Source organism: Manis pentadactyla, chromosome 16 (assembly GCF_030020395.1).
Source record: "Manis pentadactyla isolate mManPen7 chromosome 16, mManPen7.hap1, whole genome shotgun sequence".
Lineage (NCBI taxonomy): Eukaryota > Metazoa > Chordata > Mammalia > Pholidota > Manidae > Manis > Manis pentadactyla.
Window position 1 is genome coordinate 51,212,630 of NC_080034.1, and position 16,304 is coordinate 51,228,933.

Genomic DNA, 16,304 nt, shown 5'->3' on the forward strand with positions numbered 1-16,304 from the left:
CTGTGGCCAGGATTCTCACCTGGCCCTGGTTGGCTAGCTCACTACACATGTGTGGGCAATATGTTGTTATTGACTCTATATAAAGAGCTCTGCCTAGTGCTCTGGGCTATACTGTGGTACCACTGCTGCAGGGCTGCAAGGCTGCTGGAGAGCAGAGAAGAGACTGAGAAGGCTATGGGGTGCAGAGAGGTCCAGAGGCAGAGACTGGCTCACTGCATGCAGACTTGCTCTGAGTGGACAGGATTCTAGTGATTGACCTCCACCATGGGAATAAACCCTTTTACCCCAAGAACGTTTCATTATCATTTCTCGGTCTCACTGAATCCATAGTGAACTTGTCTGGGCTGAAACCCATTGACAAGACAGTAGTACTTGCTTGGAATAGGGTATAAGAAAGCGTTCAGGTTTTAGGACTTTGTAAGCCAAGTGTACAGAAAATGAAAGTCCGTAGGGCCAGGATTCCCACCTGACCCTGGTCTGCTTGCTCACTACACATGCATGGGCAATACGTTATTACTTATATATAAAGTGCTCTGCCCAGTGCTCTGGGCAACACAGTGGCAGGAGAACAGAGGCTGGAGTGGTGGCACTGCTGAGGACAGAAACTGAGATGGCTGTGGAGGCAGAGAGGCCCAGAAGCAGACACTGGCTTGCTGCATGCAGACTTACTCTGAGGTGGACGGGATTCCAGCTCTTGACCTGCCATCACTGAGAGAGTAAAGTTGGGTATAAACCCTTTCTCCCCAAGAAAGTTCCATTGTCATTTTTCAGTCTCACTGAATCAAGAGTTAACTTGCCCCAGGGCTGAAACCCTCAGACAAGACCTCAAGTAAGGAGTTTGAATTTTATTTTATGGGGACAGTAAGCAACTAAGTCTTTAAAGTAGTAGAGTAACCTGATTTGATTAATCTTTTATTCTCCTTGGCTGTTGTCTTAAGGATGGATTTATGGGGGTGGGATGGCAAAAGTGTAGAATCAGGAGACCTGTCAGTGTCCCTGTGAAAGGTGATGGTCCCTTGACTGCGGTGATTATAGTGAAGATGGAGAAAGGGAAGCAGGTGCCAGCAATACTTAAGAGTTGATTGCACTTGAATTAATATGGCAGATGAGGAAAAGAGGAAATGGGTGATATCAGGTGGCTTAACTTGAGCAACTTGGTGGATGGTAGTGCCATTTACTGAAATGGAAAAGACTAGGGGATGAGCAGGTTAAGGGATAAGTAAACAATGAAACTTTCAATTTTGGGTATTTTGGACTTGACCTGCCTGTTGAATACAGGTTGAACAAGCAACTGGTCTAAACTGAAGGAGGGGGAGAGGGTAGGGTTGAAGAGAGACATTTGGGTATCACCAGTGCCTTGATAAAATTTACACATGTTAATGGACAGAGTAACCCAGAGAGAGCGCCTACGTGGAGAAGAGTGGAGGAGGCTGGAGATGCAGCCTCCGAAGCAGCTGTTGAAATAGGAGGGAGAGTAGAAGTATGGTGTCCTTGAAGGTGAGAGAAGAAATATGTCTTAGTAATGTGATTAAGGAACTGCATTGATAGCCACTGAGAGGTTGAGAAAAAAATCAGGGCAGGTAATAAACGGCAACGTGAACACGGAGGTCACTGGTCACCTGACAAAGGTGACCTGAACTCCTTTGGTATGAAGGACACAAATCCTGATGGGATGGGGTAGGTTGAAGGGCGAGCAAAACGTAAGGATACAGTTATTGTCATTCAATGACTGAAGAAGTCGCGGCTCAGAATAGGTTAACTAGCCAAGATCAAAACCAGGGGGTCAGATCCTGGTCAGAGTCCGTGAAATGACTACTACAGGAAGGCCCGCTTTGCACAAAATTTATCCAACTCTGCTCCAACCCGTAAAAACAAAGGCTGCACTCAAAGAAAGAACGTCGCCACTTAGAACATCCTTTCATGAGACCGCTTCTATTTTAAGGAGAAAAACGAGGGCTTGGCCTGGGCTGCACAAAGCTTCCCCGAGCCTCCCGCTTTCGCTACAGTTCGCTAGAGAAGGAAGGCCCGCCCCTTTTCCGCAGCCCAAGCCGGCGCGGCCCACTGCGGCTGCGCGAGTGGGCGCGGCGGGGTCGGAGACGCGGAAGGGTCTGCGGCGCGGCGCGAGGACCGGACCGGGGGCGGGGCCCTGGGCGGCGGTGGCAGCGGCAGCGATGCTGGAGACCCTTCGCGAGCGGCTGCTGAGCGTGCAGCAGGATTTCGCCTCCGGGTGGGTACGTGGAGTGGGCAGAAAGGAAGCCGGGGCCGCCCAGACGCCGCCACCTCTCCTCCCCTCACCCCGGGCCGGTGCCGCTTCACCCCGCACTCCCCGTCCCCGCCGCGCCGAGGAAAGTAGCGAACTTTCCGGTGTCGGTCTGGAGGCACGAAGTGACTTCGGCCCCAACAGGGAGGCTGTGGCTCGTGCCCCGGGCGGAGTTGGCGGGCAGCGTGGGGAAGCGCGCGGGGGACGCGGGGAACCCTCTCCCGGCGCGGGGGGAGTCACGTGAGGGGAGCGCGCCTGCCCCGCCCCCTGCTGCCGCTCGGCCCCGCGGGACGGTGGCCCTGCGCCCCCGTCGTCCCCTCGGGCGTCTCCGAGACGCCTGCGGCCCGGCCCCGGCGCTCCCGCAGCCCCTCCCAGGCGGTCGTCGTCCCCGCAGCCTCCCCGGCCTGGGCCGGGCGCCCGCGGAACCCTTGGCAAGGCTTGCCGCCCCTTCCCTTTTGGCTTTCTCTACCTTTGCCCTGATTCACGCCTCGGGGCAGGAACTCTGGGGCAAGAGGGACAGTACTATTAATACTTAGGGTTAGGAGTGCAGAGCTAGTAGTTCCCAAACCTTTGACATCCCGGTGCCCTGGGCGCAGCCCATGCCAGTTAAATCAGACTGGGGATGGAGTGCTAAAGCTTCCCAGGTGATTCCAGTGTGCAGCAGAGTTTAGGAGCCACAGGCATAAACTAGCTCCACGATGCCTGGTTTCTCCTCTGCCACTTAAGCAGTCGTTTTTCTGTAGGTTTCTACAATTGTCTGGCCTCAGTTTCCACGACTGTACAGTGGGGATAAAGATGGCACCTGTCTAATAGAGCATTTGTGAGGATTAACAAATTAATGTGCAAAACATGAGTGTTATTACTACTTAGTGCTTAATTCATTTTAATTTTTTTCATTACTTTAGAAAGGTTGTCACCTTTATAAAGAAAGGAGTTGTCATCTTTGGCTTACAAATTCTTTTGGAGAATTCTCGGAATATGAGGACATCTATCGTACTGTTTGAAGTTTCTCATGAGAAAGATGTTAGCTTCAACTTCATATATGGGACAAAACTTTATATTGCTTGCCTTTTGGGTTCTAAGTAGTAACAAACTGGCAAACAGTTGAGCACTTACCACAAGTCAGGACTTTTTGGTAGTTTTGGTTTGGTGCTACTAAGAAAATTGTAGATGCTCTCGGGGTCATTCATTGATGGTATACTTGCCTTTTTTTTCCCCATTAAATTTAAAAAGTAACCCTTTTCAGATTGTAAATTATTGTGTTGAAAAATTTTAGTGTAATGCTGCAATAGTCATCTTGTAGCATAAGAACAGTCGTAGATAAGCCCATCTGGTGCATTCCTGTTACCATTACTTCAGGGAATTCCTTCATGGCATACAGGTCCTCTTCTGGTAGTTAATGTAACTTGTAGGTCATGTGATTGCCTGGGGGCCCAACTCATCCTCCTGACCTTTGCTCAAGAAGGTTAAACTTGCCTAGGAATGTGGACTCTGTACCCCAACCATCCTGGGGGATCTGGATAACCTGAGTTTAGGTTTAGTTGGGGAATGGGTTGAGGTTGAGGGGATCTGACATCCTTGGAAACTGACTTCCTGAAGATGCCATAGAGTTGGGGCCAGTTTGAGGTTAGATAACCTTTCAGGACCTTGTTTGGCTTCCTACTTGTACAGGTCACTCTCAGCCAACAAAACAATAATAGACAGTATGTGCCATTAGCCTGTCACCTGGCAGAGAAATATCTGTTTTCCAGCTGACTGGTGGCTCTAAACACTGATGTTCACTTTAGTCAGGTCCACAGATTCCTACATGATTCTTACCAAGGAAAAATCCACTTGACTCATTTTAGTAAACTCTTTCAGATGTAGCTTGAGATCAACCTATTTTACATAATTATTTTGCCTTGCAGTGAAAAGATGAAAAAAGTACATGTGTGTATTGCATTAAGGCACTGAAGGACTCAGATGTCTAAAGCAACATGGCCTCACCTCCCAAAACTACCAAACAACCTGACATTCCTTCAGAACACTTGGTATCAATGCTGAAAAAAGCCAGAGCAGCTGGCTTCTAAAGTAATTGGAAACGCCAAGTGTTGCTTTGCTCTTCAGTCACCCAAAGCAGTATCCTCTCCTTAGACCTTTGGTGCTTTTTTTCAGTTTCTGAGAATTCATGTAACTAGAGCTTAAATATAGGCAAATTTACTTTTTTAAAAAATGGAAACAGGATTCTTTATCAGTCTCACATGAAAATGCTGCATTAGTGATTAAAGCATATCAGATACACACAATAAATTTTTACCATTCAAACTTAGATGGCAACCTAAGACTAGTTAAGAGCAATGTAGAGATTGCTGGTGGCCTCAGGGAGATGCTAGGCTGTCCATAGACTTGCCTTTCTTATAAATTTTTATTCATAATAATAGTTAACGTTAAAATCCAGATGAAATATAAATTATATCACTTTTGTACATAAGTGGCTGACTGGCCCAAAGGCCAAGGTTATGCAGGTGTTCTTGTTCTTGGAGTCAAAGTTGCAAACACTCAAGGTAGGAGAGCCAGGGAGAGGCTTTTATTTAGAGACAAACTGAGAGGACACAGCTCCCAGGCTCATGTCAGGAGGGAACAAGAGAGTCCTAGTTGTGAGTTGTCTAGGGGATTTATAGAAAGTTGAGGATTTTTTTGTAATGTGATAAAGGGCTTAGGGGTGTGGACATGTTAAGTGGTCTTAGAATGTTCATCCTTGATGAGACATTAAGTCTCTTCTCATCAGTCTTCCAGGTAATTCTGAAAAATTAACATAAGAAATTTATGGCAGATTTCTTTCCTGGAATAGCATCTTCTTGGTCTGGGAGCATATCAATCATCAATCAAGACTGCCTGCTCTGCCCTCAAGGTGGGCTGAGTTATTGTCTGTTTGCTAAAGAGTTTAAAAGACAATCTAAGATGGAAACTTTATTGCTTTTACTATGTTGTTTATGGCTGGGCTTGCTTGCCATTATTAATTGCCCAGGTTGCAAATACTTGATTAGGTCTGAAGGAGGAAAAACAGCATGTAGACATGGGCCTTTTAGCATGCTAAAGTGAATCTTACAATGGTATGATTCTGAGATACTTTCCTTTATCTGAGGAATATTCAAACATTCCAGGCCAAGTTATTCCTGGCTTTTTGAGCTTAAACTGATCTCACTGAAGAATGACTCTAGAGAGCTAATGTGACTCTGACCTTTCTTAATGTTTAACACAGAGTGTTGGTATGCCTTGCTTTTTCCAGAGACCCTCACCCTACTCTGACTACACCCATGGTCCCTGTCTCAAAGGGTCTGAGGGGATTGATTCTGGGTCTCTTTTCCTCTCACTCAGTCTAAATACGATTAATTCTCTCAGAACTCTTGGAGCATTTTGGAGAGTTTACAACTAGACAGTGGGTGTTTCCCTCTAAAAGCCGCTACTGCCCGCGACCCCTGCCCAGTGTGCTTCTCTTCTCCCTTCCTGTAAAGTATCAAAACCTTCCTATAAAATATCAGAAGTATTAGACCCTCAAAGGAGAGGGTCTAATAACCTGATCACAGTGTTGTAAAGTGAAGTTTTGCCTAAAATGTTGACTCTTCATTACCTTTTTACTAAGGGAAATAGTCAACATTCAATTGATCTAATAAACAGTTCCTACTAAGTGTCATACACCAGGCTAGCACTCAAAGTGTCCTTTTTTATAGAAATTTTATCATTTTATATATATAAAAAAAGATTTAAGCAGCCATGTGCTCAATGTTGCCTGTTATTTCCTAAGCAGTTTTTATATTGGGTGAGATTTTGGGACTACAAAGTTCACTAAAATGGTTTCTGCCTGCTGGATGTCCTAGACTGTCAACAATGTGAAGCAAAGCAGAAGGAACTGAATGTTAAACTTAAAATGTGGTTTGTTATGTGAGCCCAGAGGGAAGTGATTAATTCAGATACATTTGCAGAAGGCTTCAAAGAGGAGGTGACTTCCCAACCGTCCTGGAAGAATGAGGGATTATGATAGATTTGGGTAACGGCATTTCAGAGGTGGAAGCAGTTGCTGGAGATGAAGCTGGACAGGACGTTTAGTGATTGATAATAGAGGCTCTTCAATGCTTTACTAAATTCATTTACCAAGTATTTATCGAGTGTTTACTCTGTGACAGTATTCTAGGAGCTAGAGATGTTGCAGAGAACACACTAGCCAGCAAATCATGTGCCTAGGTGCTCATTCTAGTTGCAGGTGGCAGATATCTAGTAGGTCATAAATACTGAGCTAAAACTAGAGCAGGTTGAGAGATAGGTGATGGCTACTTTATATAGAGTGGTCCTGGATTATTTTTAGGTTGACAGAGTCTTTGAAGGTTTTTGTGGAGGCCAGTGGCATGAGCCTACCTGTATTTCTGGAAGAATAATGTGAGAGGCAGTGTGGTGGGATGGCCAGGGAAGGGGGACAGGGAGATTATTTAGGAGGCTGCGGTTGTGGGCCAGGTGACAGATGACAGGGCAGCGCTAGTGGAAATCTAAAGGAGGCCTTGGGTGTGACAGGCACTGGTTGAATTTATAAGCAAATGGAGGAAGTGAAAAAAGTGAAGAAATCGAGAATGTTATTTTTAGAGTATCTTTGAAAATGATGTCATTTACCAACATAAAAGAATTTAAGAGTAGTTTTGGGAGAGAAGGAGCAGTTGACAGTGAATTTATTGGGAGGTAACTTCTGGCTCAACATCCAGGAAGCGGTTGGGAGTTCTAAGGAACACTGAGGAGCGAGGTCAGAACTGAAATGGTGTATTGGGAATTAATTAGGATAGAGAGAGTCTAACTTCCTCCCCCTTTCCTGAGTCTATGTAGCGTTTGTGTGACTCTTTCAGGCTTTGGAGTTTGTGTCTCCTTGATCTTGTTTTAAAAAAAGAAAAACAGGTAAACATTAATGGGAAAGGAAAGATTGTATTTGTATTTGTAAAGAGAATTTAAAGTCAGAATATGGTTAGCATGAATATGGTTAAAGGAATTGAACCTTAATGACAAAGTATGCTAATATACATTTGTGGTATTTTAAACCAAACTTCCTCAACCTTCATAATAGCTGATAAGGTTAAATGAGTAGGAAATAGAGGTGCAAACAGGTGGAATGCCATCAAGGTCATCCCAAGTGGTTGAGTCAGAGAAAGCATATTAACGTCCATCAGTCATTGTTGTTCTCCATGTGTCATTGTGTTTATTTACTACTTTTAGAAATTTGTGTCTAGCGGTTTTGCCAGTCACCTTCATTTCTTACTAAGATGCCTCCATTTTAGTATTTTCTACAAAGCTTGAAGAAATAAATGTGCTGGTGTCAGATTAAGATCTTGGGAATAACCTAAAAATAAATCATCAAAGTATTAAGATGAATTTGAGGTTATTGCTTTGAGCTCAAAAGTGTGCATTAAGTGCTTTTGGTAGAAAATTATCAGGTGGCTCACTCCAGTGTACGTTGATGTATTCCCATAGCAACACTTAGATCTTCCTGCAGGGATGTGCTATTAGCAAGGAGATTAGGAGCAGTGGGGAAGCTTTTCATAAGCACTGGTGCATTGGGAAACTCGATTTCACCTTGACCCAGCCATGTACATAGTTTATCTTTCTTGATGGTGATAGATTTTATTATACTTTTCATTTGAATTAGCTCTGTAGTTTACAGAATGCTCCAGAATCATATTGAAATATTAAATTCCTGTGGCAAATCATTATGCTCAGCATAATACTACTATTTTATGTTGGAGGAAACTGAGATAGTACACCTACGTCAGTACTTCCTTCTTAGCATGTCATGACACTGTCGGATATTAAATAGATTCTGTTAGCTGGTTGAAGTTTCCAGCACAGGTCACTGTGAGAAGCTTATGCAGAGTTATCCCCAAATTAAAATGGTAAGCTATTTGCTGCTGAGTTCTGGGTTTTGAGGGGGTATTTCAGAAAGGATATTTTTGGGGCTTTTGGAGCTTGTTAAATATATCTGACCTCACTTTTCAATTTACAGTAAGAATAATAGTCATTTTCACCCTGAATCTTTTTCTCTCCTGAACTTTCTTCATGGTTTCCCACTTTCTTCTAGTTATACTTTTTCTCCAACAGTTTCTGTTATTTGTTAGCACATGGATGATTTATATGGAGAATGTGTGATGAGAAAATAAAAATCTCCAAAAGATTGTTTTTTTTAAGTTTTTTTACAGTTTTAAATATATACAAAAATAGAATAACAGTGAACCCCATATGTCCATTATTCAGATTCAGCAGTTCTCCACTATTGGCCCGTTTGCTTTGTCTCTCTTATGTATAAACATGTCTGACATCTCTCATGTATCAGTATGCATCTCCAAAACACAGACATTACATAATTGGAATGCCAGTGTCATAACAAAATTAACACTAATTCTTTGATATTATCAGTTATCAGTCTGTAATAAAGTTTCCTGGTTCTTAGAAATGTCTTTTTACAGTTGGTTTGTTCAAATCCATGTCACATAAGTGTCAGACATTACATTTGATTAAAGACCAGTTTTTAAAGCAGATGGTTGTTAAGCAGCCACACGGGGAGCTTTTATTGACCCAACAGTTTATTTTCAGCTCCCTGTGACAGTCCTGCCGTCTGTTGTTCTGGACAATTTTTTTTCCTTTTTGGGGGGTGGGGGTGCAGAGAGGAACCCCAAATTTAATATATTAACAATTGAGAAATTAAAAGTTTATTCCAGAAATACATATTTGAAATACCAACCTAGAGATCTGCTAGATGATTTAATGAATCATCCAAAGAGGACCTTACCGGTTCCTTTTCAATATCTTTGTAACACCTACTTGTATGGAATTGTCCCAAATCACTAAAAATACTAGAATAATTTTGAGTGTAACACACTGCTGTGTATGACTATCCTAGTGTAATTCTACCTGTGTGTTACCACACAGGGTTGCAGCATTCATACAACAGTCAGCTTGTACATTAGAACAATTTCTGGCTGATAACAGTGAAGTGTCTTAAGAATAGAGCACTTATTTCTAGTTTTACAAAGTCCTTTTAGGAGGTAGCGGTATGTGCCATGTCCTATGTTTGAGACTGTTTTAGAAGTGAATATTTGTTGAGGTAATCAAATTAAGAACACGTGTAGCAGTACCTAATTTTATGTGAGATTGTCTCATAATTTAGCACCCACTTTTTGGCAACCTCATTAGATGGCATAGAGTCCACAGCCAAAAGAAAGTAAAAAATGGGCCAGTGAAGTGAAAATAAATTGTACAAAGTCTATAAACTTCATATTTTATGGATAGAAGAGCCTATTTATTTTACATATGTGTTCCTAGACTATCTCTTTTCCAGCCCAATAATTAAAAAAAAATAGAAGGGAGGAGGTTGCTAGAGTTAGCAGAAGCAGTAAGGATAACTCATAACCAGATAAACAATAGTGGAGATGAGAAATTTAAATTTAGAAAAAACAGACACGGGATCCCAAACAAATTGAAAAACCACGCTAGATTGCTTTCAGCTGGTAAATGAAGAGGTATTCCCAGCTCAGAAACACTGGAGCAGAGGACTGTTTTGCCACAAAATGTAGCCAGTGGTGTTCATAATAATATCCCAGAGTTACACAAAAATGTTAAACAGGATATACTGAGTCCTCCAAGCATTAACAGGTATTAGTAAAGATGTAGAGAAAAGGGAGTGCTTAGACACTGTTGGGGAATGTAAGCTGGTGCAGCGCTAATGGAAAGCAGTATTGAAGTTCCTCAAAAAATTAAAAACAGAACTGTATGATCCAGCAACTCAAAGAAGCAAAACCACTAATTTGAAAAGATATGTGCACCTCTGTGTCCATAGAAAGATGAATGGATAAAGAAGCAGTACGTACACACAATGGAATATTAACTCAACCACAAAAAAGAGTGAAATCTTGTCATTTGTGACAGCATGGATGGACTGAGAGGGTATTATGCTAAGTGGAATAAGCCAGACAGAGAAAGACAAATACCATATGAAGTCACTTAAATGTGGAATCTAAACGTCAAACAAAAACCCAGAAACCGACTCGTAAAAACAGACCAAACTGGTGGTTGCCAGAGGGAAGAGGAGTGGGGACAGGTGAAATAGATATAAGGAATACAGAGGTACAAACTTCTAGTTCTAAAGTTAAGTCGCAGATTGAAAGGTACAGCACGGGGTATATGTCAATAATACTAACTTTGTATGGTGACAGATGGTAACTGCAGTTACTGTGGTGAACGTTTTGTAATGAGTATAAATGCCAAATTTCTGTTTTACACCTGAAACTGGTATATTCTTATTTTTTTATTGAAAAAATAAGAATATACCAAGTCTTCAGTGAAAAGATTTATAACATATTTTAGAAAGCTTTTTATCAACAGCTAAAATATCACAAAATGTGTAGTTAAAGAGTTTAAGTTCCTGGCATAGTATCTATTTAAAATATCGTTCTTAGATATTTTTGTTACCTATGAAGTTCACCTATGTGGGCCATTTTTCTAATGATGCCAGGTAAATGGGATTCCTCTATTCTGGTCACATTTAGGAATTGTTTATAAAAAGGATTTGGGACAAGAAAAAATATAAAGGTGTATGACTTTTCCATTTGTGGTGTCTGACATACAGTAAGCTCTAAAATATTTGTTGTCTGGTGAGGTGCTTAATTCTTGCTTAAAAAAAAAAATCTTATCCAGCCTATAATTTTAAAGCCATGACATTTATGGTTGAAAAAACTCTTAAGCTTTAAAAATAATACCTTTTATACGTATTGAATTATAGGCTGAAGACTTTAAGTGACAAGTCAAAAGAAGCTAAAGCAAAAAACAAACCAAGGTAAGCTTGTGCAAAGATTTAATTTATTACAACTTAAATTTCAAACACTTTTTGGTTGTAGTCATAACAGTTATTTTGGTGGAGTTTCATCTGTTGATTGAATCCAACTACAAAACAATTTATAGATTCTAAATTTGTAATACTGGAAAATTTTCTGATAAAATTGTAAAATGGTTGAAAAAGGTGAAATGTTAATTGTTTTATTCTATAACAATTAATGGCTATTGTTGATCTCAACTAATCATTTTTCTTTGTGTATTAAGAACAAAGTAAAAGCCCTGCATTATTGAGAAGCATATTAACAAGGAAACAGTACTTGACAAGTGAGCCTCTTCAGCTGTGTTACCTGTTTTATATGAAAGTACCAGTAATAGTTGTGTAATTTTTTCATATTTTTTAATCAAGTAAACCATATCATATGACCAAGTTTCACTGTCAACTTAGAGATGATGAGCTTTTAAAAAAATTCTTATTGTTTAAAGTGTTCATTGTATTATGTGCTAAAAATACAGGGCCAAGTGATGGATGATAGTATATTAAAGGATTTTAACTTTGAAATGAAACTATACATTTCTCTAAAAGTTTATATAATTATCATTAGTGATTTGAAAATAGTCATAATTGTGACAGTGTCAGAATTCTTGTTTGTAACTTTTTTAGTTGGCCTAAATTAGAAAAAATTTTAATAAGTGTTTCCTTTGGCAGGACAGTTCCACATTTGCTAAAGTACTCTGCTGGGCTGGAATTACTTAGCAGGTTAGTGTTTTCATTTAAATAAGAAAGTTTTGCTTCTGACTATTTTATTGTGTAAAATTTCCTAATTTTATAGATAGAAACCTTAAAGCAACTAAATTTTACCTTAATGTGATGATTGGAAATTATTTACTTGTTCATTTTCCTGAGGGGGCTTTTACTTTTGACTGATTAATATGAGCACATTGATCGCAATTATATTTATTAGTCTGTACTGTATTATGTGCATTTATTATGTTTATGATTTTGTTCACAAGAAAATTGACTCTGAATTTGAGTCATCAGTTGTTTTTTTACTTTGGTTCTTAATTTTACACCATTTCTTCTCCAATCCACTCTTGTTGACATACAGATTAATATTAAAAAATACTTGATTTTTGTAGGCATGACACCAAAAGCGTAAGTAACAAAAGAAAAAGTAGGTAAATTAGATTATGTCAAAATCAAAAACCTTTGTGCTTCAAAGAACACCATCAAGAAAGTGAAATAACAATCCACATATTAGGAGAAAATATTTGCAAATCATATCTGATGAGAGATTTGTATCTAGAGTATATAAAGAACTGTAACTCCAGGATACAAAGACAGCCCAACCAAGAGCAGGCAAAGGATTTGAATAGATATTTCCCTAATGGAGGTGTACAAATGGCCAGGAAGCACATGAAAAGAAGCTCAGCATCACTTGTTGATGCACATCAAAACCACAGTGAGATACCACTTCACGCCCGCGAACATTGCTTTAATAGAAAAAACAGGCAGTAATGAGTGTTGAGGATATGGAGAAATTAGAACTTTTTTGCATAGCTGGTGGGAATATAAAATAATGCAGCTTGCTATGAAAAACAGTTTGGTAGTTTCTCAAAAGTTAAACATAGAATTACCATGTGACCCAGCAGTTTCCCACCAAGAGAATTGAAAACTTACAAACACATGTACACAAGTGTGTCTAGCAGTATTAGTAATAATGCAGTTTTATTCATAATAGCAAAAGTGTAGAGACAGCACAAATATTCAACTCATGAGTGAAGAAAATGTGGTATATCTACATAATGGAGTATTTGTCCAACCCGCCAAAGGAAAGAAGTAAAGATGCACACCCCAACATGGATGAAAGTCAAAAATATTGTGCTGAGTGAAAGGAACCAATGCAAAAGGCCATATGTTATATGTGAATTTATATGAAATGTCCAGAGCAGGCAAATCCACAGGGACAGAAAGTACATTAGTGGTTTTCAAAGTGTGGGAAGGAAAGGGGAATGAGTAGTGACTCTTATGGGTATGGGGCTGTCTGTTCAGGGTGACAAAATTGCTTTGGAATTGGTAATGAATATCTAACTCTGTGAATATACTGAAAACCACTGAATTGTATACTTTAGAAGGGTGAATTTAATGGTATGTGATACCTCAGTGAAGCTGTTAAGAAAATAAAGATATGGTTTAAGTATGTTGTAGGCAGTTTTATGCTTAATAATGTGCCACCTGACATGTGAGAAACACACTCACTGGTCCAAATTCAGTAAGTGGACACGGAGACAAAGAGAACAGTGGAGCGAGGCTTTAATGACGGTCTTGCAAGATTGGGTGTCTGGTGGGCAGGCACACCTGGGGAGTTTGGTGCAAATAATTTATCGCCTAGTGTGCGAGTCCCTCCCCTGGTTCTTCATTGACTGAGTACTACAGTGTTCACATTCTTCCCCGGACATCACCTAAGCCAGTTATATCTTTCCTTTACATTTGTCTTAATTTTATTGGTAGGTTTAAAAAACTCAAAACAGGTATAGCCAGGCCCTTATCAATTCCCCCACCCCCACTCTCAGCCCGAGCAGCTTCCACCATGTGGCCCTTTGTTAATACCTTACTGTTAAAGTGTTTAAACATCCTAGTGGGATAAATCACATTTAGGTTTTATACTCTTTCCTAACATGACATAGGTGGTAAAGCTGTGCAGAAGGCATGCTCCTTATCTGCATTTATTATGATATAATCATCTAGACCTACAATTTGCTTTTTGTTTCTCGTTCTTTATTGGGTTTCCTCTTATAGTTGCTCAATCTAGAGGGTATTTTTTTCCTGAATTGGCAAATGCTTAATTTGACTTGTTGGTTATTTTGTTGAGTGAAAGCAAAAGTGAACATGAAGAGAGGTATAGTAACAGTCAGTGGTGTACTGTTAACATTTTGTCTTTTTATTGTAGTGACTTGGTTAAAAGAACTTTGTTGAAGAATTTACTTTAGGAATGTAGACTTCTGTGTGTGATAGTGTTTTGGGATGAGGTAAATTCTGGGACTTAATATGAAAAATATACAGCCATAGGAAGGTGTCTATAACGTGTCCATTCATTGCAATGAAACATGGTCTTTTCTTTTTGGGACCAATATTGAGTGGAGGAAAGACCATTTTAAATAGCAGATATCTAAATCATAATTTTTTTGCTTGTGTAAAAGATTGTGATAAATATACATAAAATAAAATTTACTGTCTTAACCATTTTTAAGTGTATAATTCAGTAGTGTTTGTTGGGTCCGTGTAATCGACCTCCAAATAAGCGGGAGACGCATGTATGCAAAAGCAAGAGCTTTTATTGGGTAGCCAGCATGCTGGGCTCTCACATGCGCAGGTGGAGACCCCAAAGTACAAGTTCATTCTTCTTTTATACACAGGAATGAGGCCGTGTGCAGAGCGGGCCATGCGCAGAGCAGGTCATGTGTAAAGCGGGCCGTGCGCAGAGTGGGCTGTGCACAAAATGGGCCGTGCGCAGAGCGGGCATGACCCGTTTCTCACAAAACGAAGTCATTAAAAAAAATGGAGTAGCTTATGCCCAGACTCTTTAGTCAGGACTCTTTATTCCCCCCTTGACTTTTGTTCTATTTCAAATCTTTGAAGTAACGGAATAGGGTCTTCCTTATTCGAGGGCTTGTACTGAGATCTAAGGACCATGAGTTGGATGGTGGAGATCCGTTTCTGTACAGATTTGAGGAGGGCATTGATAAGGCAGGGGCCACATGTAAGAGCTATCAGAAGTAAGATGGGGCCTGCTACTGCTGATAATAAAGTTGTTAGCCAAGGGGACCAACTGAAAAGGCTTTCATACCAGTTTTGGGTGGCTGCTCTATTTCTCTGCTGGTTTTGAATTCTAGTTTTTAGTTCAGTCAAAGAATTTTGAATAACACCTGAGTGATTGGTATAGAAGCAACACTGTTCTCCTAAGGCTACACATAGTCCTCCTTGTTGCAAGAGCAGTAAGTCAAGTCCTCTTCTATTTTGTAGTACAACCTCTGCTAGGGAGAACAAAGACTCTTCTAGCCAGGCTAGAGTAAGTTCTACTGTTTGGAAATCGTAGTCAATAGCATCATTGAGGGCTTTGTAATTTTTATCTTGGAGGACTAGAGATGCTATGCCTGTACCAGCACCGGCCAGCCCAACCCCCAAAATGACAGAGACTACTATGGTGGAAATAATTTCTCGTTTTTGCCTGCTTAGACTCCTTTGACTTAGGGAATAGCTACCAGTTATTTCTTCTTCACCATGCACTACTATCTGGGGGATGAGTTGCACAAGAATGCAGACATCATCATGAGTTCTAAGGGTGTCAGCATGGATACAAGCAGTTATTCCCGTTTTACAGGCCCACTAAGTGTTGGGAGGGGCTACTAGATATGATTGGATCTCGGAATTAACATTTAGGGTCTGGCTACATAAGATAAGTGAGGGTAAGGAGGCAGTCGGTTGGTGGCAACACAAAGTCCTTGCCCTGTGAGGGCCTGTAGGGTAACTCTAGGAGCACACTCAAAATTCCCTTGGGACCACTGGCATTTGAAGGAGTCAGTCTCAGTAGAGAAATTGGCTACTAGAGCAATGCTATCATAGAAAGGGGGTCTAGAGTCTAGGCAAAGCCAGCAGGATCAGGTTACTTCTGGTTTGGAGATATTTAATACCTGATAAGTGGCCTCTACTAGGCAGAAGAGACTGGGTCCGGTTAGGGACAGGGAGAAGGGTAAGTGGTGTAGCTTTGAATCTGACCTTGGATCTGTCCTAGGCGAAGGGTAGGTAGGTCCTGCAGTAGATTTCTGAAGTTCCTCTGGGAGTGGAGGAGGAGGCACTGGGTTCAGTCCCCAAATGACTGGTGGTTTATTTAAGAGTGGGGCCTCCCGGAGCATAATCATTAAAAGAGCTCTGGGGTCTGCTCCCTCTGCATAAAAGCGAAGGCCCCACATTCTCCCTGATTTCCATTCTTCCCACTTAGTTTTTCCTACGGAGGTGAAGTGAATGCGGATCGGGTTACAGTCTGGGTTACTCCAGCAGGTAGGCCCCTTAGATTGGCTAACTTGTATCCAGTCACCTTGTACAGAGGGTTTCCAATCTATCTTTCCCATAGACTCACAGCCTCAGCACAGAAGAAGTGTTCTGGGCCCCCACATTTAGCCTGCTGAGATTGACTTCGGCTATGTC

The 16,304-nt window shown here is 40.9% G+C and overlaps 1 protein-coding gene across 4 annotated transcripts in view; it reads left to right on the forward strand.

The window, feature by feature from the left end:
• Nucleotides 1–2,083: 2,083 nt before the first annotated feature.
• Nucleotides 2,084–16,304, forward strand: part of DTNBP1 (dystrobrevin binding protein 1) — a 156,652-nt gene continuing 142,431 nt past the window's right edge. Inside the window, exons 1-4 of one of the 4 annotated variants that reach the window (XM_057493637.1) lie at nucleotides 2,157–2,227; nucleotides 5,091–5,150; nucleotides 11,049–11,102; nucleotides 11,808–11,858. In XM_057493637.1, the coding sequence (XP_057349620.1) occupies nucleotides 2,172–2,227; nucleotides 5,091–5,150; nucleotides 11,049–11,102; nucleotides 11,808–11,858 (221 nt within the window). In that variant the 5' untranslated portion in view covers nucleotides 2,157–2,171. Of the gene's footprint in view, nucleotides 2,228–5,090; nucleotides 5,151–11,048; nucleotides 11,103–11,807; nucleotides 11,859–16,304 lie in introns of all 4 variants that reach the window. The other 3 variants (XM_036890614.2, XM_057493638.1, XM_057493639.1) reach the window with 3 other exon arrangements.